General features: G+C 40.3%; 1 protein-coding gene across 1 annotated transcript in view; it reads left to right on the forward strand.

The window, feature by feature from the left end:
- ONECUT2 (one cut homeobox 2) overlaps positions 1–16,538 on the forward strand; it is an 83,112-nt gene extending 66,574 nt beyond the window's left edge. Inside the window, exon 2 of the mRNA XM_034442482.3 lies at positions 10,226–16,538. Within this exon, the coding sequence (XP_034298373.1) occupies positions 10,226–10,512 (287 nt within the window). The 3' untranslated portion in view covers positions 10,513–16,538. The remainder of the gene's footprint in view (positions 1–10,225) is intronic.
- Positions 16,539–27,997: the final 11,459 nt, after the last annotated feature.

Here is a 27,997-nt window from a genome sequence, read left to right on the forward strand (position 1 = left end):
ACTGGAGGTTTTTAAGAAGATATCAGACAACCATTCGTCTGAAATGGTATAAAGGTCTTCTGCTTGAGTAGGGGGTTGGGCTAGAAGACTTCCAAGGCAGGGGTGAAATGCTCCCGGTTCGGACTGGCTCGGGCGAGTAGGTAGCGATGGTGGCGGGCAGTTCGGAGAACCGGTAGCAAAAATCCCTGCCACCCCCCCCCCAATGCCCAGCTGAGCCGCGCGATCATCAGAGGCTTTTTTTCTTTTAAATGCCTCTGACGAGCCAAGCTCTGACGATCCCAGTGGAGTTGCCTGCCGGTCGGGCAACTCAGCTGGAATCGTCAGAGCCATTTAAAAGAAAAACAGTTTTTTCTTTTAAATGGCTCTGACGATTCAAGCTCTGACGATCCCAGCTGAGTTGCCTGATCGGCAGAGGGTTTTTTAAAAACCCTCTGATGATCAGGCAACTCAGCTGGGATCGTCAGAGCCTTTTGAAAGCATTTTTTTACATGGTTTTACATGTAAAAAATGTTTTAAAAGTTAAAAAAAAATTGGCCATGCCCACCCAGTCACATTACCCCCCCACACACACCAAGCCATGCCCACAGAACCAGTAGTAACAAATTTTAGATTTCACCACTGCTCCAAGGTCCCTTCCAACTCAGTTATTCTGTTTGATTTTTAAAATCAGATATAATAGGAAAATCCAGGAAGTTTAGAAATTGCAAGCCTTTATTCTTTGCCACTGATTGTCCTTCATTCTATCTTCCCCCATCTTCATTCGGTTCAGTTTTTCAAGGGGAAAAATATTCTCCTCCCCTTTTCTATCCCTTCTATAGCCTTTTTGCTTTTGCACTTCTTTACTAAGGCAGCATAGCCTGTGGCCTCCCCAAGCCACCTAAACAGCTGCAAGCATGTTATAAATCCAAAATGATAAAAAAAAAAAGAGCACTGTTATTAAATACCTAGGTTGTAATCATATCAACAATATTTTATTTATTTGATTTCATTTAAATTAATTCAAAAGAAATTAATTTTCACGTTGACTCCATCCACTTTTTTTTTATCTTGACTCTGTTTACATCCATCTAAAGGCAGTTGCAGTTCTCAGCCTGAAAATATTACGCCTCTCTCTTTCATGGATATAATCCAAAAATTCTGTTCTCTTGATTTTTGTGCTGTAGGACAATTGGTTGTTAGTTTTAAAAAATCTGATTCAGGCATGTCCAACCTGCTGCCCTGGACAGTTAGTAATGCGGCCCTGGAAGACTGTAAATTTTTAACAGAAAGAATAGAGTAGAGTAGAGTAGAGTAGAATAGAGTAGAGTAGAGTAGAGTAGAGTAGAGTAGAGTAGAATAGCATAGACTAGACTAGAGTAGAATAGCGTAGACTAGAGTAGACTAGAGTAGAATAGCGTAGAATAGCGTAGAATAGAATAGAATAGAATAGAATAGAATAGAATAGAAGAGAAGAGAAGAGAAGAGAAGAGAAGAGAAGAGAAGAGAAGAGAAGAGAAGAGAAGAGAATGCTCTTGTATTCTATCACTTCCTTTCAGATGGACTTCAGGATTTTGTATCAACAGCCTCTTCTATCCCTACCTGGAGATATTATTAATTGAATCTGGGACTTTTTATTTGCAAAGCTTGAGCTCCATCATTAGCCCACAGCCAATTCAATTATTCTGTTATGTACAGGTAGTCCTTGATTTACGACCACAATTGAGCCCAAAATTTCTGTTGGTAAGCGAGGCAGTTGTTAAGTGAATTTCCCCTATTTTACGACCTTTTCTTGCCACGGTTGTTCGGTGAATCACTGCAGTTGTTAATAACACAGTTGATAAATACATCTGGCTTCCCCATTGACTTTGCAGAATTCGCAAAGGGTGATCATGTGACCCCGGGACACTGCAACCGTCATAAATATGAGTCAGTTGCCAAGCGTCTGAAATCAGATCACGTGACCCTGGGGATGCTACAATGATTGTAAGTGTGAAAATCAGTCAGGTTTTTTAGTGCCGTTGTAACTTCGAACAGTCACTAAATGAAGTGTTGTTGAAGACTGCCTGTATCTTGTTCATTTCTACTGGACAATCTTTGGAATAGCAACAGCACTTAGACTTATATACCGCTTCACAGTGCTTTACAGCCCACTCTAAGCGGTTTACAGAGTCAGCATATTACCACCACCCCAGTGGTGGGTTCCTCCCGGTTCGGCCCGGTCCTCCAGAGCCGGTAGCGGTGACGATATGATGTCACTGAACCGATTCTGCCCCCCCGCCCCACCCCACCCCACCCCCCGCGTTATTCTTACCTTTTATTTGGCCCCGCCCCCAATCTATTGCTGCCTCCTGAGTCCCAGCTGATGGCTAGAGGGAAAAAAACTGTTTAAACTCTTGCCCTGGGGCTTCAAAGGGCTGCCCTACAGCTGATCAGTGTTAAAAGAAAACATATGAGTAGACCGGTGCCTGCAAAAATAAATGGGTAGACCAGTGCCTGCAAAAATAAATGGGTAGACCAGTGCCTGCAAAAAATAAATGGGTAGATCAGTACAGCTCTGCAAGCAGTTTATTATTATTATTATTATTATTATTATTATTATTATTATTATTATTATTATTATTATTATTATTATTTTATTTCTATACCACCCTACTCCCGAAGGACTCAGGGCGGTGTACAGCCTATTAAAAGCACAAAAGAAACATCAATTAAAATAATTTAAAATTATTAAATAATTCGGCTCAATTTAAAACCCCAGAAATTTAAAACACCCAGTTTAAAATTATTATGTTGATAGCCTGGCCTGGCGGAACAACAGGGTCTTGAGTGCACAGCAAAATACCCGGAGGTCCGGAGTTAAAAGCCTGGTAGACCAGTACCTCTGCTAAATCCTAAATAATTGTCACATGACCATCAAGCCACGTCCACAAAATAAGCCACGCCCACAGAACCAGCAGTAAAAAAAATTAGAACCCATCCCTGCACCACCACCCCAACAATCTGGGTCCCCATTTTATCCACCTCGGGAGGATGGAAGGCTGAGTCAACCTTGAGCCGGTGATTTTTGAACTGCTGAACTGCTGCAATGCTTTTTTTTTAAAAAAAAGTCTTTATGAAAATTTGTTTCCATTCTTAAATGCATTTCTCCTCATAATTACATTATCATGCAGTAGATAACATTTTTCAAGCAGTAGATAACATTTTGCAAGAATAGGATATTTTTGTAAACTATTGCCTCTGTTTGAATGCCCCACAAACTTTGGAATAATGTGAATTTCAAAAAAATTGATACTTAATTTCTTGTCATGTGATTCCCTGCTAGCCTTAGTAGAATGGTAGCATTGGCCTTGGTCCTCCAGCCTTCTGGTTAATTTTCGCTCTACTAAATTTATTCATGCAATGTTCTAGCAACTGGATACCAATAGGTCACAATGGGAGCTGATATGACTAAGAATGCCCATATGGTTAGTTGTCAGTATAAGGCAGTGTTTCTCAATTTTAAAATTCAACTGGGGATAGCAATTGGAAAATGTCTGGAAGTTGAAGTCCACACATCTTAAAGCTGCCAAGGCTACTAAGAAACACTGGTATAAGGAGAGTTGCAGAAGCAATGAATTGGAATGACTTCATTATTATGGTTCATTGCATAATCAGCCATATGTTTAGACTGGATTTGGTATGCTTGTCTACCTATCCTTCCCAAAGACCTGGGATAGGCAGATGTGGATGTTTGATGATGTTAAAAGTATCGTTGCAGGGTGTAAACTGTTCTGAGTAAAACTGTGTTTTGCAATTGATTGTCAATGTCAATGGTGTTGAATTGAGCCTTGATAGTACAGTGGTTTAGTGCACCCTGTTATTAACACAGCTGCCTGCAATTTCTGCTGGTTCGAATCTCTCCAAGGCTCAAGGTTGACTCAGCCTTCCATCCTTTCTAAGGTAGGTGAAATGAGGACCCAGTTTGTGGGGGCAATAAGCTGACTTTGTATAAAATATACAAAAGAATGAAGGCTATTGCTTAATGCATTGTAAGCCGCCCTGAGTCTCCGGAGAAGGGCGGCATATAAATCAAATTAAAAAAAAAAATTGGTGCTCCAGTTGTTTTGGGATTGCATCCAGGTGTCTATTATTATTATTAGCTCTTTTATTCATTAAACATGAAATTCAGTCAACTGAACATTTAAAAATGTGTCACAAATACCATTGACTGATGCTAATGGTTGATACAGGTTGCTGTCAGCATCCTAGGTATCAACCAAGCATCTTCTTAAAATATATGATGTTCCGAGTAGCGCAGTTTTTTGCAGTTCTGCTGGTGTTATTGCAGGAAGCTGCAGTTTCTTGATGTGTTTTGTGGATATGGATTCTTGGATATGGTACCAAATGCCCCGATGACAATGGGTATCACTGTTACATGTTTCAACCATAATAGCGTAGTTTCGATGGCCAGGTCGCAATATTTCATGATTTTTTTTCAGTACTTTTTCTTCGACACTGGCGTCTCCTGGTACAGCGATATCAATAAATTGTACGCTTGGGTTTCGACAACTGTGATATCTGGCGTGTTGTGTTCCAAATGATGATCCGTCTGTATTCGAAAGTCCCACAGATTGTTGTTATTGTTGTTGTTGTTGTTGTTATCTCTTTTATTCATTAAACATGAAACTCAATCAACTGAACATTTAAAAATGTATCACAAATATCATTGACTGGCGTTGATGGTTGATACGGGTTGCTGCCAGCATCCTAGGGATGATGATGATGATGATGATGATGATGATGATGATGATGATGATGATGATGATTTGCCACCCATCTCACAGTTTAAAAAGACCCTAAGTGACTTATAATAAGATAAAATATATGAATTTCCAAACAATATAGTAATTCTTATTATATAATTCTTATAATTTTATAGCCAACCATGGAAGTTCATAAGCCTTGTAGCTTTTTAGACTGTGGACAATTATATGAATCTTATGCTTCACAGATTTTTTGGAACTTTCCTTGAATTGCACTAGAGAAGCAATGTTCAGATGCTCCTTAAGGATTGTATCCAATCTGTGAATTGAATTTTAGTTTCAATTGAGGTCATCAAGCAAAGATTTTTCAAGACACATCATACAGCTAGGTTCTAGGAATTCTGAGCCTGTTGGTAGAACCACATTCTGATAAGCAATTTGGTTCAGTCCAAACATGTGGTCAAACCATTTCCTGAATTTTCAGGGCTAAAATTTGTTGTTGTTTTTTAATTGGGTGCAGGCTACCAGGTTGTAAAAGACTGATGTTCCACACTAGCCTTTTTTATTACAATCCAGGATATCTCAGGTTTGTAAATATGCATTTGGATGCTCAGAACAAAGGGGAAAGGAGGGAGAATTATATTACTATAGTTCAATTTTGTTTCCAACTTTGTTTACATTAATTGAGTATGTGAATGAAGCCTTTATTCAGCATCCTACAGCGGAAAGAACAGGAGACAAAGCATGTTTGACTTCACAGAAGTAGATATAAAATGTTAGTGGAAAGTTTGAGCTGCTATATTTAAATAACTGTTTTCAGTGCATTTCAGAGCCCTTTGAATTTTTGAGAAGGCATTCTATATAATTTGTTGAACCTCCACTTTGGCAAAAGGGTTTCTCTAGATTCGTGGTGAGGTCAGCACCAAATATGGGTTTGATGAGGAACATGGTCCGTCTTTTCATATGATCCATCCTTACAAATTTCATATTATTGACTGATACATTTTTCTTGTTGGTGCTTGACCTGTGCATCTCTCTTACTAGTAGAGAGGAGCATCATAACTAGCTTATGATACAGAACATGTTTAGTTGATGTTATGAGATACCAAATGATTGTTCTTTTTGGAAGAAGGTTTCATTTATGTCATGCATAGCATTTCCCAAATAGAAAGAGAAGCTAAAAGTAAGTCTAACTCACATCCTTGTGTGTCTAATCACACTTAGCCAAATAAAGTATCCAACTCAATTCTGTTCATCAACAGATATTCAGACATCTCAGCTCATTGCTGGACAATTCAAATCAACCTATATCAATGTCACGACAGGGTTGGTGGATTCAGTGGGAAAGATAGTGTTGGCAGTTGCAAATAAAGGATAAATTGATTTAAAAAAAAAAAACCCTTCCCCACCCTCACGTCACTTGCCCCAGCACCTACCAACCTAGCAGTTCAAAAGCATGTAAATGCAAGTAGATAAATAGGTCCCACTTCATTGGGAAGGTAACAGCGTTCCATGTTTCACTGTGGGCTTTGCATTGTGGTGTGATGTCATGTTGGCCACATGACCATAGAAATGTCTTCAGACAACACTAGCTCAATGGTTTAAAGAAACAGAGATGAGCACCACCCCCTAAAATCAGCTATGACTAGCCGAGTAAAATCCGTAGGGACTCATTCAGCTTTACCTTTTGCATCATTTAACAGTTGAATCAGGTCTATTTCATCATGCTGCAACACTTGTAAGGGAACGAACTTAACCTTTGCATGCTCTCTTAGAAGCAAATCCCTACTAAACTAAGCTCAATGCAAATTGTTTTTTCAATGTGCACAGGATTGCATTATAAATTAATTTAGGGCAATAGGCCAAAGTGTGCATGACTGGCAAAAAGAGGAAAATGAATCCTCTCCAATTCTGTCTCAGTTATTCTTTTCCCCAACCCTCCCTGTTTCTTCTTGTAGTATCAAACAAGATTAGAGGTACATGAACTCCCTGTTATTTATGTACTGTATGGCACTACCAACCCTCTAAAAAGTGAGCAGCTAGGCTGGTATTTCGTATATCACCCAGGCAGAGGTGCAGGGATGGGTTTTACTTACCTTTACTACCGGTTCGCAGCAGGAGTGCGCACACGCTTTTGCGCATGTGCAGAAGCTTCTGCACATGCGCAGATCACCCATGATGATGTTGTGTCGGGTGGGTGGAGCCTTCCGCCGGTTTTACTACCGGTTCTATAGAACCGGACAGAACTGGGAGCAGCCCACCACTGCAGAGGTGGGTTCCACATATTTTTACCACCGATTCACCACGCACATGCATGCTCGCTTCGTACACCTGCACACTTTCCGCACATGCACCCGACTTTGAAAACGTGGCTAAATAGAATGGAATAGCACCGTGGCGGGTGGGTGACCCCACCCGCGATCTCCACTACCAGTTCACCCAAACCGGTCCGAACCGGCTGAATACCACCATTACACCCAGGACACCGATCCCTAAACTTTCCAGTTCGGTAGACTGATGGGGGAGGAGAGGGATAGTTCCATGTGAGTGGCAGGAAATGGAGCTTCGCATATGAGTGCAGCAGGGGTGGGTTCTACTTATCTTTACTACTAGTTTGCAATGGGACTGTGTGCGGGCTTGCTTCGCTCGTGTGCACATGTGCTCTTCTGCACATGCGCAGAAGCTTCTGCACATGCGCAGAAGCATTCTGATGACATCGGGGTCAGTGGGCAGAGCCTCCTGCCGGTTTTACTACCGGTTCTATAGAACTGGTGCGAACCGGGGGCAATCCACCACTGAAGTGCAAGCATCTGCTGTTCATGGAAATTGAGTTGTGCATGCATGCACACTCACCTGCCGCTTGTGCAGCCCAGTTCCAAATGGGCCATGGCCCAGTAATGGGCTGCAGCCTGGTGGTTGGAGGCCCCTGACTCAGTAAGTGCCTATAAGGAATTTAAAGTACCTGCACCTCCTTTAGAACAGCAAAAGCTGAAAAAGACTTCCAGGGCGCAAAAATATGGCATTCCTAATATTAGTGAGTGTGGGGTGGCTATGAGAAAGAGACACAGCTGTTTATCCTGAACCTACATGTACAGATTGTATGATCCCATCAGTGATGAGTTGTCCCCGATTTGGTCCGGTTCTTGCGAACCGGTAAGTAAAACCAGGGGGAAGCTCCGCCCACCAACCCGGATGTCGTCATAGATGATCTGTGCATGATTGATCCCGTTGCAAACCGGTAGTAAAGCTAAATTGAGCCAACCCCTGGATTCCATGTTACTATCTAGTTTACCTGGATGGTACTTCTCACATGTTACAGGCAGTTCTCAATTTACCGTACAACCACAATTGGGATCAGAATTTTTATTGCTAAGCAAGGCAAGCGAGTCACATCCAATTTTATGTTTTCGCTATGGTTGTTAAGTTGATAACTGCAATTGTTTAGTGCATCCTGTGGTTGTTAATTAAATCTGGCTTCCCCCATTGATTATGCTTGTCAGAAGCTGGCTGGGAAAGTGGCAAATGATGATCTCATGAACTTAGGACTCTGCAACCGTCATAAATACATGTCAGTTGCCAAGCCCAAATTTTGATCACGTGACTGTGGAGATGCCGCAATGTTTGTAAGGGCAAGGACCAGCTTGCAAGTCACATTTTTCAGAGTCATTGTAATTTCAAATAATTGCTAAATAATTTATTGTAAGTTGAGGACTTGCACAAGTAATCAGGAGTAGGAGTCAGATTCAAAGGACTAAAAATTTAATCCTTACTACGTCCATACAAGAATCTGATCTATTAGCAGTCAAACCAAATTGAAGTTAGATAAGGTCAACAGAATTCACGGGGAGGTGGGGTAGACCTGGGTCTCTTGTGGGAATGCAACAACTCTAAACTTATTATGCACTAGCTGGATACCCGTGCTTTGCTACTTATGACCATTTTTCACAGTTATGACCATTATAGCATCCCCATCAAAGTATATCATCATCACCAAACAAGTCTATCTGGAAAAATGAAGGCTGCTGCTGAACCCCCCCCCCCCCCACACACACACACATGATACTCCCTATCCTGTGGTAGACCTGCCCCTTTGAATGTTGGCATACAATTTCCTTCCTTCACCTCTTTCTGGCTCCAAAAGACATCATTTTGAAGCATCTGTTGTACTTCCGGGCAGCAGAAAGACAGTCTTTTCTCCTTAACTGGTGTTACAGTAGAAGGAACAGATTTGTCTGAACCGAGGAGGTCAGTGTAAGAAGTGAGTTGGGGCTGGGACACTATGCAGGAGAAATTCAGTCCAAAATCCGCTGGCTCAGTGGTGGTCAGTGATTGAAACACATAAGGGAATATCTCTCCTGCCGCCTTGAGTCCGAAAGCAGTTCCATAGGTGGAAGGCGTAAACATTTTGGTGAGGTACTGATGTTTAGTAGTGTAAGGAGCCCCAGACCGCTCCTGAGTGAAGGAGTGGAATGTCTGCCAGTTTGACCTGAGGTAACGGAATGTGAGGCAAGTGGCAGTTGGAACTTTTCAGGTGGGGAGGCGGAGTAGAACGTCTAACTCCTTAGCATCAGAACCTGTTAATATACTATATATGAATATACTGTATATGAAATACTAATGATCTGATGGTCATTTTGAAAAATCCTTTCTTAGCGAGCACCTAGAAGCCAAGAGGAACGTACGTGCCAAATTTCAAGTTTGTAGGCTTTACCGTTCTGGAGATTTCGTGATGAGTGAGTGGATTTGGCTTTTATATATATATAGATTTAACCCCACCCTCTGCCTCAGCTTCCTCATCTCCTATAGCAGTGGTTCTCAGTCTGTGGTTGTGGACCCTGGGTGGGGGCACGATATCACAGAGGGTCTGCAAATGCTTGAAGAATGTTATGATTCAAATCTTGAGTTATGTCTTGGGAGTTCGTGGCCACAAAAGGTATGTAAAGGGAGTCCGTGGTAAAGAAAAGGTTGAGAACCACTATCCTACAGGACTATCTGGTTGGTTTAAGAGATGTGGTGGCACAGTGGTTAGAGTGCAGTACTGCAGGCTATGCCTGCTGACTGCCGTCTGCCTGCAATTTGGCAGTTCGAGTCTCACCAGGCTCAAGGTTGACTCAGCCTTCCATCCTTCCGAGGTTGGTAAAATGAGGACCCAGATTGTTGGGGGCAAGAGGCTGACTCTGCAAACTGCTTAGAGAGGGCTTTAAAGCACTGTGAAGCGGTATATAAGTCTAAATGCTATTGCTATCTGTAATCACATATTTGGTATATACTGGAATATATTTATATATTGCAAACAATGTCCACAGTCTGTATTATTAATCATTTCAATCAGAAGACATTCTAACGATTCTGCAATTTGCAAAGCCTAGTTACCATAACAGGGTTTCTAACCTAGTCTCTAGTCTCCTTGTTATTTTCCCATGTATCATCTGCTCTGTGTCTTGGTTCCTATACACGCACTGATCCTTGTCTTCTTCTTTTGTCTCCCTCTTTCCTTCCCCAAGCATGCAAACGCAAAGAGCAAGAACCAAACAAAGATAGGAACAACTCCCAGAAGAAATCTCGTCTGGTTTTCACTGATCTCCAACGCAGAACACTTTTTGCCATTTTCAAAGAGAACAAACGTCCATCGAAAGAAATGCAGATCACCATCTCACAACAGCTGGGCTTGGAACTTACTACGGTCAGTAACTTCTTCATGAATGCTAGGAGGCGGAGTCTTGAGAAATGGCAGGATGATCTGAGCACCGGGGGATCCTCGGCAACCTCCAGCACTTGTACCAAAGCATGATCAAAGAACCGAATCTGAATTGGGCACAACTCAACTAATATCTATTTAAAAGGAATGGATTCTTAACGGGGCCCTTCACTGGTGATTTGAAAGCACAATTCTCCTAAACCGTAATACTACTTTGCAACACGGGGCATTCAGTTTAATTTAATTCAGATGAGAATTAGGCTTTGGGGGTTCTCTCTGTCTGTCTGTCTGTCTGTCTTTCTTTCTTTCTCGTGCAGGTCAAAAATATATTCAAGGCAGACTAAGCATGTCAGAAACAGGAGGTGCTCTCTCATGCCTTAGATCAGGGGCGTCCAACCTTGGCAACTTTAAGAGCTGTAGACTTCAACTCCCAGAATTCCCCAGCCAACATGGCTGGCTGGGGAATTCTTGGAGTTGAGGCCCGCAAGTCTTAAAGTTGCCAAGTTAGAACACCCCTGCCTTAGATTAACTCACAGACGGTGTGATAGAGCCAAGCAAAGTTCATTATCTTTGGGGCCACAGGGAGCAGCCAACAAAATGGCACCTAATTGAACAGATTGCTCACTACCGAAGGTTCAAACCCAGCTGACCCCATCCATTTTCTAAAGGCTTAGATTCTCCACACTCGTATACCAAAGCAAACAAACACGGAAATAAGCAAATACTGAGCACAAATGTTAACTAGACCTAAAAACACTGGGTTGTACTTTAGAGACTCAGGCAATGTTATGCTGAATATTTTTCAGTATCATCCAATTAAGCCTGTTTGGGCTTTTTTTCTAAAAAAACAAAAAAAACAAATTGTGTCTAAGGACAAGGATCTAAGTTTTGGTTCCCAGGAGCCAACTTATCAAGCACAAAAGCAATAGATGTAAACAGCTGTGTGTTCTTTGCCTGTTCTTTTAGGACGTGCTCGGAGTCGGGAGGGGGTTGTTAGTGAACATGTTGGTTTCAAGCACACTTTTGCAGGTTTTTCACAATTTCTATGTGTACATAGTGCAGACTCACACTCAGGAAGCCCGTTTAGATGCTACCACACAAAGAGCAAATGCAACAAAGACCACCAAACCATTAATTTCACCACACCGTTATTATCCAAGTAGATTAAGGATACCTCTTTTTTTTTTTTTTTGACCACATAATTTTTATATTTTGATTAGTTGGTGTTTCAGCAGAAAAAGAAACAAACGCCTTCAACTGTCTCTCACCATTGGCGCACTTCCTTTAAAAAGTGTGGTCCAAGCCTGTTCCCATGGACGAAAAACCATCTTCATTTATCACTTCATGTCAGAAAAAAAAAAATGCAACACTACCAAAGATGCAGGATACTGCAAACCAAAGACCATCATAATGTTTATCTCATTGCCATTTTGTTGTCATTGTCGATTTTTTGTCAGATCTTGCATACATTTAGCCAACAATGTTGGTCAACCTACGGCTCTTTCAGCTCACCTTCCCAGGGAGCTGAAAGAGAGTTAGTTCCTCAAGTGAAGTAGCAATGCTAACTTTTAATCGCACTAGGGTACTGTGCTCACCTACTGATGCATAAACACTATTGTCTTCATCAGAATTCCTCTGGTCACGCAATGTGCACATTTACCAGTGAATAGCCCCTTTCCTTCGAACACCACTTGAGTGTTCACTAGCAAGCCAAATGCTGTAATGATCCTTTAAAGACACTTGAGACTCTTTTATGTACTACTTAATCGAAACCAAAGAAACTTTTTCTGCACCTATTTCTTCTGCAACAAACTGTTCCATTTAAGGGGGAAAAAAAAATAAAAGAAAAGAAAGAAATGAATAATAGTTTAAAAAAAAAAAAACCAAACCAAACAAGGAAACACGTCAGGAAAAAAAAATAAATAAACCAATGATAACACACTGTGTTTTGACAGACATCTTGGGACATTTTTAGGAAGCAGAGTTCAAAGAAAGGGTTGACAAGAAAGGAAACGAATGGAAAAGCCAACAGGATTGCTGCTTCATTTGACAACTCAGTAATCTTAAAGTTGAAGATTGTCTTTAATTTGTGCCTATGCAGTTTTTTCAAAAGAACAAGGAACAGAGCAACCGAAACCTCAACAGCTACAATACCAAAGAATGAGGATTTCTCACAACTTTTAGTTCAGTTCATTCTCTCTCCCCTTGCACAGCGAATAATGCTTTTAGCACCATTGATCTGTGTGAAGGTAAATGGTTTCTGTTTCTTTTGAGCAACAACAAACCAACACACACAAAAGGGATGACTTTTAAAGTTCTTTTCTTATTTTATTTTTTTCCTAGTTTCTGCTCCCACATGGAATCTTCTCAGGATTCCATGAGCTCCAAGTATTAAGATGTTGGGATACTAAACTAAACCTGGTGTAGGGAGGGAAAACCTCATCAGCCAAATGCTAATTTTGAATCAAGAGGGCTATGTGATTTTTATGCTTTTGAAAATGTTTGTCTAAAGGTTGGGGGATTGGAGGAAAAAGTATTATCAATGTCAAAGAAATTATATTTGTATTTGTCGATACAGGAATATGTTTGGAAAGGAGCCTCACCTCATACAATCTGGCCAGTGAACAATTATAGGTAGCCCTCGACTTACGGCCACAATTGAGTTCAAAATTTCCATGGCTAACCAAGACAGTCATTAAGCACGTTGTGCCCCATTTTATGGTCTTTTTTTTTTGCCACCATTGTTAAATGAATCACTGCACTTGTTAAGTTAATCACGTGTTCGATAAGAGATGCCAACTTTCCCCATTGATTTTGCTTGTCGGAAGCCAACTGGGGAACGTCACCCATGGTGATCACATGACCCTGGGACGGCGCAACTGTCATAAGTACATGCCAGTGGCCAAGTGCCCAGATTCTGATCACATGACAATGGGGATGCTGCAAAAGTTGTAAGGTGACGATCATAAGTCACTTTTTTTTCAGTGCTGCTATAATTTTAAACGATCGCTAAATGAATGGTTGTTGATTGAAGGCTACCTGTAGTTGTTCAGACAGTTTGACTTAGTAATTCAATGTGATCCATGTACTATTGAGACATGAGGACAATCTAAGGCCTTTCTGCTAGATAAGTGCTTCCCACCTAGAAAATCATGCTTCCCTTCTTAAGCTTACTTCAATTTATACCCTATTTCCCCATTCTACCATATTCTCGTCTTGCCTAGCATACCTGTATCATAAGAGCTCAGCACTGTTCCATTTAGTTCCCATCTCACTGACCTCCAGAACTCAACCTATAAGTGTCAAGGATGTTCACCTTTGCTGTTACTAATGAGCCTGTAAACCTTGTTCTGAAAATCCAGAATCCCGGCTGCTATTTCTAACTCATATTATGGATCTGATTTTTTTCCCCCCATCATCCAGAACACACGCACACACTTGCAAGTTTCTGTTATTATAGCCCATCTCCATAAAAACAGTTTTAACCTTTCCTATGGAGTTGATTTTCAGATCTGATCCAGTGGTGGGTTGCTATCGGTTCGCCCCGGATCAGGCGAACTGGTAGCGGTGGCGGCGGGAGGCTCTGCCCAAGCACCCGGACGTCTCTGCACATGTGCAGAAGCATCATGCGTGTGCCCACAAACGAACCAGTAGCGGCCGAAATTGAAACCCACTACTGAACTGATCTACCTAATGGGGTTGACACAAATCTTGCAAGTTTGATGGTGCTACACCGCCTTCTTTTTCTTTTAATTCACCAGTGAATCAAGGAGGCTTCTGCCTGAGCGATTTCTGAATGTTATCTCATTGTTCTGGACTTTTAAAAAAATATATATTTTGTCTGCTTTTGCCTAACAGTTCCTGCCTATTTCAGTCAAAGTCTTTCTTGCTTACTCTCTACAAATTTAGAGCCTTCATACCCATAGAACAAACTGGACACAAGTGGCTTAAGAACAAAAAGGTAGACTTTGCATCACATACGTGATGTTTTGGAGCAATAAATTAAGAAAAATCAGAACTTCAACAACCTGCCCCTAAGAAAGAGTTTTTTTCAGTGGAAATCTAGCCATTTTGCTGATATTTATCTGCATATAAGTACAACAAATATATATATATATAAATGAATACAATCATCATTAGAATTACAGCCTCAAATTAATTAAATCTGGGTACTGACTACAGAGTGAGACCTGTGAGCCATCATTCATGTGTGCAGTGCTGTTGATTTGTTTTGAATAAATCTGCTTGGACCTGTGAGGGGAAGAGAAAGTCATTTCAAATCTAATCTTTTCATGGAAAAAGGTAGAAAAGCTATCCACATTCTTCACTTATCTACTGATTTTTAGGTAGCTATAATAAACAGAATTCCTGCTGCAAAAAAAATATTATTTGAGAAGCCAACATATTACAGAGAGCAAGGATGGGTATATTTGGTTTCATCTAAGTGCTCACATGTGTTAGCATTGAAAAGATCTAATAAAAAAATCTTACGATTAAGCAGGAAATGAAGCTTTTGCTCAGCTAACCACTGATTTTGTTCTCATTAATTCACTCCTTATCCAATCTTTAGAGGAGCAGTTGGGACAAACCCCATTCCAAAATTGACCAGATCAATTAATCCTTTGAGTTCATCCATGTTTTTAAGCACCTTTTTCAAAGGACGATATAGAATAGAGTCCTTGTTGTACATAATAAGTTTTATATTTTTTCAGTGTTGTTTTAATGTTATTCAAAACAGTAGAGAGTAAGCCAGTCTGACTGAGATTTCTTAAAGTGTTTGTGGCAGGCACAGGGCATTCATAATTTATCCAAATTCAGAACCTATTTGTGAAAACAAATAGGATTTTAAGACTACTACAGCTTTGGTTTCCTTCATTACTTCAGCATTATGTTAAAGCTAGGATTAATGGTATGGAAGATGGTATGTATGTAGGGAAGTACATTTTTATGTAAATGCATTTATATTTATTGTGCATGAAGACAGATAGCTAGATGATAGATAGATAGATAGATAGATAGATAGATAGATAGATAGATAGATAGATAGATAGATAGATGATAGATAGATATTCACACATACAAACTGTAGATCTACCAGTAATCCTTACTACAGAGCAATGTTTCTCAACCTCAGCAGGTTTAAAATATATGGATTTCAATTACCATAATTCCTCAACCAGCTTGCTGGTGGAGCCCTGGTGGCACAGTGGGTAGAAAGCAGTATTGCAGGCTAACTCTGCCCACAGTCTGGAATTTGATCCTGACAGGAATCAAGGTTAACTCAATTCAGCCTTCCATCCTTCCAAGGTCGGTAAAATGAGGACCCAGATTGTTTGGGGGTGGGTGGGTAATATGCTGACTTTGTAAACTGCTCAGAGAGTGCTGTAAAGTGCTATCAAGCAGTATATAAGTCTAAGTGCTATTGCTTAAAGCTGAGAGACACTGCTCTAGAGAAATGGTGATGTTATATCTGAGCCATCAATACTAATATTGCAGGAAATATATAATGAACCATTGCAGGTCCTAGTTAGAACCTGAGAGCTGGGATCTGTTTATTCAGTCTGGAGGCATATTCTGGTTTTAATTTTATATGAAAAGTATTAAAATTTGAAATCTTGTTGTAATCCCAATTTAGACAGCTCTTTTTAAGCCACATGGAGTCTTCCCAGTTATTCATCCTCTCTCTATCCATTACATCACAATTTCTATCCATTACATCATCTGGTCCCTACTCTGGAATTATTTTGTGTTGCCTTGTCCTGGTCAGTTATTGTCTGGTGCGGCTGCTTTCTTTCTCAGTTTTATCTAACTCTGGTTTTTTTCCCAGGCAGGAACTCAAACAATAGCCAAGTACAAATGGGATTTTAGGAGATGGCGATGGTATTTTAAGCATGCTATGTGTCTGTATTGATTTAAGCATCTGTCTGCTTGCCTTGAGTACTGCCTATTTTATATGCTCTCTTTCTCAAAGGAATGACGGTGTAATAGTATCCCAACATCTCTTTTTATCTTTATACTTGGAGTTATTTTTCATGGGCACATCCAAGATGAATTCAACTTTCAAGAAACCTTGGATATTGTTTAATCATCTGTGGAGGAACAAAGAATGTGCTTGATTACTTCGGTTGAATAGCTTTATTCTCGATCTCTCTTAACTAAAGCTAAACCCAAAGACCTATGAAGGACAAAACCAGCAAAATGTAAAGCTCAGACCGACCAATGGGAATACAACCTCCTTTTCTTTTTTCTTTTTTCTTTTTAAACCCAAAACCAAACCAAGAAACAAGCAAAAAAGACAAGATGTAGAAATGACATAGCAATGGGGGGGCGGGGGGGGGGCGAGGGACCAAAATTCTGCAGCTTCTTTCTTGCTTGTCAGCATATTTTAAATATTTTGTGATCTTTCTAGATGACACTTGGCCTAGTCTATATTTATTATGGGAATATTTTTTTTCTTTGTTATCCTTTAAATGTTTTGCTGGTTGACTACAAAGCCTTTACTTCTGTCCTGATATGTTTGGGCTATATAACCCATTGTATTGTTGATCAGTTCTGAGATTTATTCTAATTTGGTGGGGATTCAAATCTGAAGTTTTAGCTCTAGTTAAGCGTTCATTCCATAGATGATCATGAGAGGCAAACTCAGTCTATGTACCATCGTCTACTATAAATAGCAGTTTAGCTGGAACTAAAACTACAGGGATGGGGTCTAATAATTGATTGGTTTTGATGATTATTTTGATGACATTCTTGTTTATTGTAGTTGCAATTCACCTGGATTTGCTCCTGAGCATGTGCCATTGAAATGAACGGATGGTGTACGTAAATACCAAATTTCAATGGGGCCTGTTCATCGGCATCTTTCAGGATTCCGCCTTTTATTTGCTAGAATTATTTTTTTGCTTATTTAATGAACCTAGAATTGTAGTGCATCCTAGATGCAAATTGAAAGTTAGCTCAGACATTTTATTTGGGGGCAAAAGGGAATATCAGTAAAGTTTCTAGATTCTGTTACAGTTTCAGGTTACCAAAATAATAATAGCAACAATAATAGTAAAGTTACTAAGGAAAAAAAAATCTCTCACATCCCTTTCCCCAAACTGAGGTATGTTTTATATATTTTAATCAGTCTCAATACTTTATAAAGTGATCAACCCTTAAGTTATTTAAATTAATTCCTCCTTTTCATCTCACTTAAAAGATAAAAGAAAAAAATAGTGAGGTATACCTTTTAATTATTATTATGGCACATAAATGCCTTCATAATATAACTTATTTATTTAACTTATTCAGCATCTACTAAAGGTGCCCTTGTATAGTTTATATTTTATTTTTTTTTAATAAATCAATTTAAAGCACTACAATTTATTTGCTGTCAGAACAATAGAATTATTATTATTTCTTCTTCTTTCCTTTTTTTTGGACAAGCAAGGAATATTTTGTCTAAAACTCTACATTCAGGAACAACAGGGGATTTTTTTTTATAAAAAAAAAAAAACCCCCAAAACACTACAACACTTTGCCTGAACTTTGTGGCTTTTTAAAAACCTAAGCTGGGGGGAAAAGATATAAAATAACAACAAGCAAAAAAAAAAGTAGGTAATTTTAAAAAGAGAGAAACCCTTAAAGTAGCTGCTTCCAAGAATGAACTTTGTGTGTGTGTGTATGTAAAACAAACAAACAAACAAAAAAGGTTTAAAAAAAACAGGAAAAAGGAAAAAAAAACTTTCTATTTCTAGTGAGAACCAAAGAGGCTACCTCACTTGACTTTTCCATTTGTAATTTTAATCGTGTTGATGATACCAAAGATACCAAAGAATTCTTTCTCTGTGCGGTCTGCATCTTGCTTGTGCTCTTTATAGTTTTTAACGTTTTCTCTTTTACATCCAGTATGTACAGCTGCAACTCAGTTACCCACCCACCCCACCCCCCCAAAAAAAGAACGTTAGAGGGATCCTGCTAATTCTGAAGGAGCTGATTTATTTATTATTTTTGTATTTATCTTGGTCACTGCCCTTCCCACCCTGTGTCCCTCCCCTTCTACTGCAACCTATCAGCTTGATCTTAAGCACAGTCTCCAAGAAGAGAAATCCTCTGTGATGCTCACCTATTCACCTGGAGCCCTAGTGGTGCAGTTGTTAAAGTGCAGTATTGCGCCCTGGTGGCGCGGTGGTTAAAGTGCAGTATTGCAGGCTAACTCACTGTTCACTGCCAGGAGTTCGATTCCAACCTGCTCAAGGTTGACTCAGCTTTCTACCCTTCCGAAATTAGTAAAATGATGGCCCAGATTGTTGGGGGGGCACTATGCAAATAATGCTTACATTGTAAAATCACCCAGTGACAGTGCTGTAAAGCATTATGGGGCAGTATGTAAGCCTAATTGCTATTGGTACCCACTTGGAATTGGTAGACGGGGATGGGCATGTCATCCAGAAACAATCCAAATAGTACAGATGAAAATGGGAATCCTTTGTGCAATCCCTAGTTGATATTTGAGTTAGCTCCTGTATTTTTGGCTAAATCTGGTTGGGGCCTTGACTGATTCCAAAAACTATAGAGAAAATTTTGGAGCTGCTTAGAATGGAAAAACATGCTTGGTGGATTCACAATTTGGGGGTTTCCACTCAAAAGATGTTCGGGAGGAAGGTCCTCAAATCTCACCCTAGAGAGCTGTAATCAGACTCAGAGTAATCAACTTGAGATGTAGGACCTTGGTAGAAACACTTCAAAGGGAGCTGGTTTAAAAAGTTGCGTGAAATTCATACAGTCAACTCCTTGATCCATCTAGCAGGCAGCTTACAGGTTCGCAACCTGTGGTTTGCGGACTTTGCGGGGGGGAGGGGGAGCTGCTGTGCCATCACAAGTCTGTGAAGGCTTGAAGAAATGTTATGATTTAAATCTTGAGTTATTTATTTATTTATTTATTATTGCAATTTATATGCCACCTTTCTCCCTGGGGACTCAAGGTGGCTTACAAAATGACAAATTCCAATACAAATCACAATGAAATAAAATTAAAATCAGCAACCCTATTAAAAACAGTTTAAAATTATGACAGTGTACCTCCAAACGGATCAGTTGAGTTGATGAAAGAGCCACGTCTTCAGCTCGCGACGGAAGGAAAGAAGGTCGGGGGCTGTCCTGAGCTCGGTGAGCTCGGTGAGTTATGTCTTGGGGATCTGTGGCCAGGATCCATGGCCACAAAAGGTATTTAAAGAGTGAAGAAGAAGTTAAGAACCACAGGGTCTAGTGAGCTGCCTGCTAGATGGATCAAGGAACTTCTTAAAACCTTTGAAGTGGACCTACCCAGGTCCTACAGCTCAAGCCACTTTTGAAGCTCAGCTGCAAAAGCAGTTTGTGGTGGGTCCTACAGGAAAGATCTGCTTTTCACAGAGGGAAGAGTGCAAAATCCGATTTGGTGAGCTATAAGTAGATTTTTGGATCTCAGCCATCCATCCCATCCACCAGACAGGGACTTTCTTCTGCATTATGTGGAATTAAGCAAACCTATTTTAATGGATCTGACAAAGGCTTGAGAGAAGCCATCCAGAAAGATAAAGAAAGTGTTAGTCCCTAACACTATGGCCCAAAGTTTCTACATCTAAGTCTAAGATTTGTTGAAATCAGTGCAGTTTTAAGGAAGATATATTTAGCATTAGGTCAGATAGGTTTAATATTGCCCACAAAGCAAATGTAACCAATAGGTGTCCTTCCAATAGGTTCAGCTTCCACTCCAATAAGCCCAAACACTATAATCAAGAATGGAGGCTACGTATATTTAAGACTGCACCCACACTTAGAAGTAAATAGAATTAACTTCAGTCAGTCATGATTCAGAATATCCATGACTGGATAATTGGACTATATCTTGTTTCAGTTTGTTCGAAGTGCTTTTATGTTGCACTGCACTCAGCCCATCTGAAAGTGAAGTTTAAGACATAAAATTCTAGCACAAGCCCATTTCTTCTTGCAAAGGGAAATGCATGGAGTGATTCACAACACTAGAATGAATAGGGAAGATCCAGCTGGCCATATATTTGCTCCCAGAATGCATTCTGCAATTTTTGGTGCAATTCTTTTTTTTTTTTTCTCCTGCCCGTTGTTACATTGCTAACCAAATCCCATTGGAAGTTTCTGGGAGATTTCAAAAGGTTCATGAACCCACATAGATGCACACACATGTAGACATACATACACATGCCTGCATGCACACACATATATTCAGACACATATACATGCATGCACATACACTTAAAAATATAAAATGGCTGCTGCCACTTTAGATGAGAAGCGTATTAATCTCCTGGGACAGTATACCAAAATGAGATTGCTACTCCATTCATCTCCTTTATATAGGATTTTGAGAGCATCTCAGGCTACTTCTGCTGACTGCCGACTGCTTGCAATTTGGCAGTTCAAATCTCACCAGGCTCAAGGTTGACTCAGCCTTCCATCCTTCCGAGGTCAGTAAAATGAGGACCCAGATTGTTGGGGAAAATAGGCTGACTCTGTAAACCTCTTAGAAAGGGCTGTAAAGCACTGTAAAGCGGTATATAAGTCTAAGTGCTATCGCTAAAAGTGCTATTAATGTAGTAAGAAGCAAGGCACTGTAAAACGGCAGTCTCACGGCTAATACAAGTCTTCTAGATTTATTCCAACATGGGATAAAATGAAATTTAATACTACCATGTGAATTACGCTGAATCACCGATGAAGTTAAAAATGAACAGCAACAAAAAAAGTTTCTAAAATTAGAATCTTGTGTTTTAGATTATAATAATAATAATAGCAATAAATGCAGCAGTGAAACAAATAGGAGTAAAACTATTGAAACACTGTCATAGACTGAACATGTAAAAAAAAAATCAACAGTCTCTTTGGTCAATCTGTGGCCAGCTGATTAACCAAAAGGCCAAAAGTAATTTCTGTGCAAATCACATCCACGTATCTCACACTGGATCACTGGATCCAGTGTATCATAAAGGATGAAATGTCTATTGACCACCTATTTAAACTTCCAACAAAAACATTTAAAATGGGAACTTTAATGGCAGCTTCCCTACCAGGGTTTGGTAACAAAGAGGAGATATTAATTAGGACATTGTTTTAGCCAGCTTCAGGATAAGAAGTGGAGCAATGTCATTGGAGAAGTCAGAGGCAGAAGTAGCAGCCTATTCTAGTGAGTTTTTATAGAATAATTTTATAGAAGAGATATGCTAGCTTTATTGAAAAGAAACATAGTTATTTGATAACTTTTCTTTTAAACCAAAGTCCACAATGCTGTCATTCAGTAGTTTGCAACTGAATCTGAGCAGCATAATCATTAGAGAGGCCCTAATAACTTGTAGCTGAAGTGCCACAAGATGTCACCACTCCTTTTTTTGAACCACATTAGGAAACAACACATTTAACATTATGGCCGCTTTGACTTTTATAAAGCCCATGAAACACGTTCAGCTTTTTCTAGATCTACCCTGCCTTGTTTCATCCAATGGGGGGGGTGAGGGAATCAACCCCGAAAGATTAAATAACTTTACCCAGTCTCTAGTTTTTGAATGGTTTCCTCAAGGATCCTATAATTTTAATAACAAAAGTGATACTAGGGTGAGATTCAAGATAGCAAAGTGTAAAATATCTATGGACAAACTGAAAGGTGATAATTCCCTCCCCGCAGGATTATTTTTTCCCCAACAAGGTATTTGCAGTTAGAGTACGACCTTTTGATTCCCACACAAAGTGTGCTCTTCATCAACACAAAACAGCCCATCCTTCAACCGTTCGTTTTTACCTTGACGCATCCTTCCCTCTAAGGTAGCATCTTCCTCCTCTCTTGGATCCTACTGTGCATACTTTATGGCAATACGCCTTCAATCTAGAGCTATAACGATTCTCAGGATGCCTTCCAGGGATGGAAGGCAATGTTAGATCTTTGTATTAACTCTCCCGGTCTCCTCTCCTGCCTCTCCCACACACTTCCTGCCCTTCAAGGGAATGTCCAGACACCCAAATACAAGAAAAGCATCAAAATTAGCAGGACTTTTTGACGGGCAATTGCTTTTTTTCTACCAGACCCATGCTTCATGTGCAAAGTGTGAGTTTACCACAGGACGAGTGCCTTGCTTTAACCAAAGCAACGATTTTGCCAGTCTAGACCTCTCTGTGCTTTTGTTTTTTTAATTCTTCCTGTGAATACCTCAGCGTCAACTGGGCCACCATCTTGAAAGGGGTGGTCTTATTGTACTGTGGTGCTTTGCGATGCAACCCTGCAAAGAACATGGTTTCTAATAATAATACCAAAGGTCCTTTTTCTCTTTTCCTCTCTCCTTCTTTCTCTCCTCATGGTTCCAAAGCTTTAAAATATAAACTTGGGCATGTTGGCAAGGCAGACCGCTCAATTCCTTACCGAATTTTCTCAGATATACCTCATAGATAATAGTGTTTAGAGTAATGTTATTATAGCGTATGTAATAAATTATTCACTTGTTTCATTTTGGTAACTGTGATTTAAAAGAAATTTTAAAAAAGCTTTTTAGGTTGTGCTTTTGTAATAGACAGGAAAAAGAAAAACGGTGCGCTTAAAGTTGTATGTAAGTCTTCTTCCTTTTGGGTGTTTTATTTATTCCGGATTGGGAAAAGTTGCAGAATGAGCCCAAAGTTTACAGTTTTCATATTTTGCTGAAGAAACAATCTGTGTTAATTTGCTCTGTTGGAAAAAAAAAAAGTATGATTATTTTCTACATTTGTGCTACTTGGTCTGAACAATTAATTGTTCTGTGTTTAACAGTGTAGTATTATAATTAGCAACTCCTATGATTTCAGTGCTATCATTTTGATGCATGAAGCAAAAGAGAAGAAAAAAAAACTTAGCAGTGTAAATGCATTGTGGTTCTTAATAGCAACTATTTTTTTTTTCATTTGGAAATAAATGTTTCCTTTTCATTTAATGAAATTTCATTTATGCATGAAGCCTGTTATCCGTTAGCGGTTGTGGAGCAGTTTTGTGTATACATGCATTTAGGCTGTGAAAACATGCACAGTTCTGTCTCTTAACATTGAAATAGCGATTTGCAAACACGAGGCATTTCCATTTTGAATAAGCATTTGGATCAGGGCACATTTCAGAAATAAACATAGGTTATGACATAATAGTGGAAATTAAGACGAACGAATAAAACTAGCCAATAGCTCCCCTGTTTCTAAGACAAACACTGTTTATTGTGTGGCGGCTTTGAAAAGTCACCTTTTACTGGAAATGAGTGAGCTGTGCATTTTTTCTAACACAAAAGGAGTTCCTTTGGCTTTATGGTAGATCGTAACAATAACTAGCAATATAAGTTCCTATGGTTGCAAATTTACACAGTGATGGTATAAGCAGTGTTTTCCAGCATTTGCAGGGAATGACCGACTATGTTCAAATGTTAGAACGATGCTCCTTTTGGGCAGGGACTGTAATAAGAAAGTCAACATTTGGCACAAACCAAACCCCACCGGAATTAGCAGGGTCTGCTACAGTTGTGTTGTCTGCTGTGACTGACAACAGACTGTTTGGATAATTCAGCCTAAACACATCGCGCGCACACAAAACCCAGCACAGTTTTAATGGTTGTTCATCTACCTTGCCTATGCAATTGGATCTTGGTTCTCTAGCATGTTTGAAGAGTGTTTGTTAAATGTTCTATTTTACTTTCCACCTCCTCTAAAAGGAGTCGTTTTAAGACCTTTGCCAACAATGTACAGTATCCAGGTCTATAAATTAAGATTTAGCTATATATTGGGGAGCAGCAGTGGAGAAAAATAAAGAATATTATATTTATCTGGTGAGACTTTGCTGATTTGAGTTTGCTTGATGCAAAAGCAGAGCTTTTGGTGAACCAGTTCACTGTCGGTGAGTGAAGCCCCAGGTTGGCCTAAGACAGTGATGGCTAACCTTTTTACCATCGTGTGCCAAAAGCAGAAGGAGTGTGGGGGATCACACGCACGAGTGCCCACACCCATAATTCTATGCACCCCACCCCGCGCATTTACGCCCAACCCCCCGCGCTCTCCCCCGCTTTTGGCACGCAATGGCACGGTGGGCCCAGTAGGCCTGTTTTTCACCCTCCCCAGGCTCCAGAGCCTTTTTGGAGCCTGGGGAGGATGAAAACAGCCTTCCCCAACCTCCCCAGAGGCCCTCCAGAGGCCGGAAACAGCCTGTTTCCCGACTTCCGGTGGGCCTAGAAAATTTGTTGGCCAGCACGCACATGTGCGCCGGAGCTGAGCTCACATGCCCACTGATATGGCTCCACGTGTCACAGCCATAGGTTCCCCATCACGGGCCTAAGACATGTAGAGGCTGCTCCCAGGGACAACCCTTGTTAGGAAGATTATTTTGGATACTCTTCTGAAAACTAAGAGTGCATGTTAAAATGTTTGTGACTTAAAGAGTGTATACTGCATCACACTGCCTACCATACTAATGCACATTTGAAGCAGCCCGAATGATTGGAAGCTTATTTTTAAGAGAAATTTGAAAAGCATATGGATACTCCTTTATAGCTGGGCTCTCACCAATTCAGATTGTAAATTTAGGCTCTCACTGATCCAAATTGCAAACTTTCTTCCTAAAACCTACCTATTGAAACCTCACCATAAAGCCAAAAAAACTGCTAAGTACACTTTACTTTGTCTAGGAGGGTGCAACTTAGGAATTAGGGCTGTGTGGAAAACAGCAATCTGCTATACAAAACAGTGTCCAGCCTGAACATCCGTAGCGTGTTTATATGTCTTTTTGTCATTAAGAATATACTGGACGTGTGCTTACATTAGTGCAAAGGAGCATATTTTTTATTTGGCCTTATAATAGTAGATTGTGATAAACAAAACTTTGTACTATGGTCTGTTTATTTTTGTTTTCCTATTTATCTGCCAAAGATGGTAATGGATACAAGGATTTTAAATAGGTTTTTTGTAAGACAGTTAATGATTGTAATAGTGTTAAAAACTTCCCAAAAGCTTTATATGTTCTTCCGCAATAAGTAAACCAAATATTTCTTTCAAGTAAGTTCCAGTTATGCTAAAAACAGATTCAAGAACCATAATTCTTAACCAAAAATGCAGTTGTTGCAATGTTTGCGTACTCTTCAAATGCATTTTTATTCTTTCAATCCAGAGGAAATAAGGGGTATGAGAAAACAGCCTAACCTGCAGCTTGGAAGCAAAGAGTAGGTGGCCCAGCTTACTATGTTTTTGCCAAGAATACTTGTAATTTAAGGTATATTTTATAATGCCATTATATGTCTTGGGGTTTCTGTTTTTGTTTTGTTATTTCTGTTTTTTATTTTTTAATTTTGTGAAGGTGATATGTTAAATCGCGTGTTCCAAACAAATAAAGTAGCTACAGAATGAATGTTATTTTATTATTAAATGGTTTTTACTCAATTATTTGTGCCAACAGACATCCTTTACCTTAATAACAAATTACTGTATATGTGTCAAAGTCTTAATTTATAGTTCTTGATGTGAAAAATAAAGAGAAAAACACGTATGGTTTGTCAAAGTTGAATAAATGAAGAAAAGTCTGCATATTTATTTTTTTTTTGCATCCTTGCACACTGAAAAAAGGATTCTCTCAGATGTGGGTTTTGAAGTTAGAAGAAAGGATATATATGCCACTGAGAGCCTAATATGGGATTAAAAGGTAAAGGTAAAGGTTCCCCTCCCACATATGTGCTAGTCGTTCCTGACTCTAGGGGGCAGTGCTCATCTCCGTTTCAAAGCCGAAGAGCCAGCGCTGTCCGAAGATGTCTCTGTGGTCATGTGGCCGGCATGACTAAACGCCAAAGGCGCACAGAACGCTGTTACCTTCCCACCAAAGGTGGTCCCTATTTTTCTACTTGCATTTTTTATGTGCTTTCGAACAGCTAGGTTGGCAGAAGCTGGGACAAGTAGCGGGAGCTCACCCTGTTACGCAGCACTAGGGATTTGAACTGCTGAACTGCCGACCTTTCGATCGACAAGCTCAATGTCTTAGCCACTGAGCCACCACACATCCCTCTATATGGGGATTAAGAATTAACCATCTCCTTTGAGCAAATTCAATTTCCATTAGGGCTCAAATACACCAATGGAAGCCCCTGGAGCTCTGTTGGTTTGCTCCATTTTAGACAAATAGTATACCAATCATTTAAAATGTGGTCTCTTTTTTACCAGCCTCTCTCTTGGTTTGATAACTTTTTTCAAATAAAAATGTTTCAGTGAGTATCTCCTGAGGAAGGCAAATAGGTTCCTTGCATTCACATTCGTTAAAGGGGAAATTTAAATATTCTGTCTTCATCTACTCAAGCTCCGGACATGACACCATTTTTTCATGCGGAACTTACTCAAACAGGAATGTGCTCAGAACACAAAGCATAGAATCATAGCGTTGGAAGGAACCTCAGAGATCTTCTAGTCCAGGAGTGTCAAACGCACAGCATAATGGCGGCATCACTTGACATATTGGGACTTTTTTCCCCCTTCGCTTAACTGGGTATGGGCGTGGCCAGCACGTCACACATCCTGTTCTGACCTAGGCTTCCTTAGAAAGTATACAGCACCATCTTAGTCCCGGCAAACCTCTTTAATTCATACGGCTGTGAATTATTGTCATTCCCATTCCGAAACGCTTCTCAAACAGTCTTTCAGGGGAGTATTTACAAACACCCACCTTATCTCCCTTGGAATGCTGCCAGGGAACTAATTGCCACAGGCAAGGCAAAGCCAAACTTAGCACAGAGTCAAACAGAACTTTCCCAGAGCTTTTACCGACCAAATGAACTAATTGGTTCCTGCAAAAACTCACGTCCGGTTTGCTTCTCTTTTATGTCTTATGGGAGGGGCCAATCATCTCCAAGCCTTACTCCCAAGTCGACCCTGTTTTCTTAATTGTTCCTCCCTTCTGGCAGCTCTGCGCATGTGCACACTGGGAACAGGCTGATGCTGTTCTTCTGCCTCACTGATGTCAGACTCCAGAGACTCCGGGGGCAGCAAAGAACTACCAGATGGCCTTAGCCAGGGGTGGGTTCTAAATTTCTTTACTACCGGTTCTGTGGGCGTGGCTTATTTTGTGGGTGTGGCTTGGAGGTCATGTGACTAGGTGGGCGTGGATAGCTGGTCAGAGTCATTTCTGGAAGGTCCTCGCACTTACTACCAGTCCTCGCACTTATGACCCGACTCATTTGTTTGCTTTTAACACTGATCAGCTGTAGGACGGCCCTTTGAAACCCCACGGCAAGGGTTTAAACAGTTTTTTTCCCTCTAGTCATCAGCTGGGACTCAGGAGGCAGCAATAGATTGGGGGTGGGACCAAATAAAAGGTAAGAATAATGTGGGGGGTGGGGAGGTGGGAGGGCGGGAGGCGAGACCCAGTTTGGTGATGTCATATCGTCACTGCTACCGGCTCGGCCAAACCGGACCGAACCAGGAGGAACCCACCACTGGCCTTGGCTCCCTCTCTGCCTCCAACTCAGAGCCCTCGTCTGAGCCTTCCCCAGATTCCAGGACTGGCCCACGTTCCTCCCCAACCTCCTTACTGTTCAATTCTGCTGCCAGCTCTGCTGGC

This window comes from Pantherophis guttatus, chromosome 2 (genome assembly GCF_059756535.1).
Source record: "Pantherophis guttatus breed Tessera chromosome 2, ASM5975653v1, whole genome shotgun sequence".
Taxonomy (NCBI): domain Eukaryota; kingdom Metazoa; phylum Chordata; class Lepidosauria; order Squamata; family Colubridae; genus Pantherophis; species Pantherophis guttatus.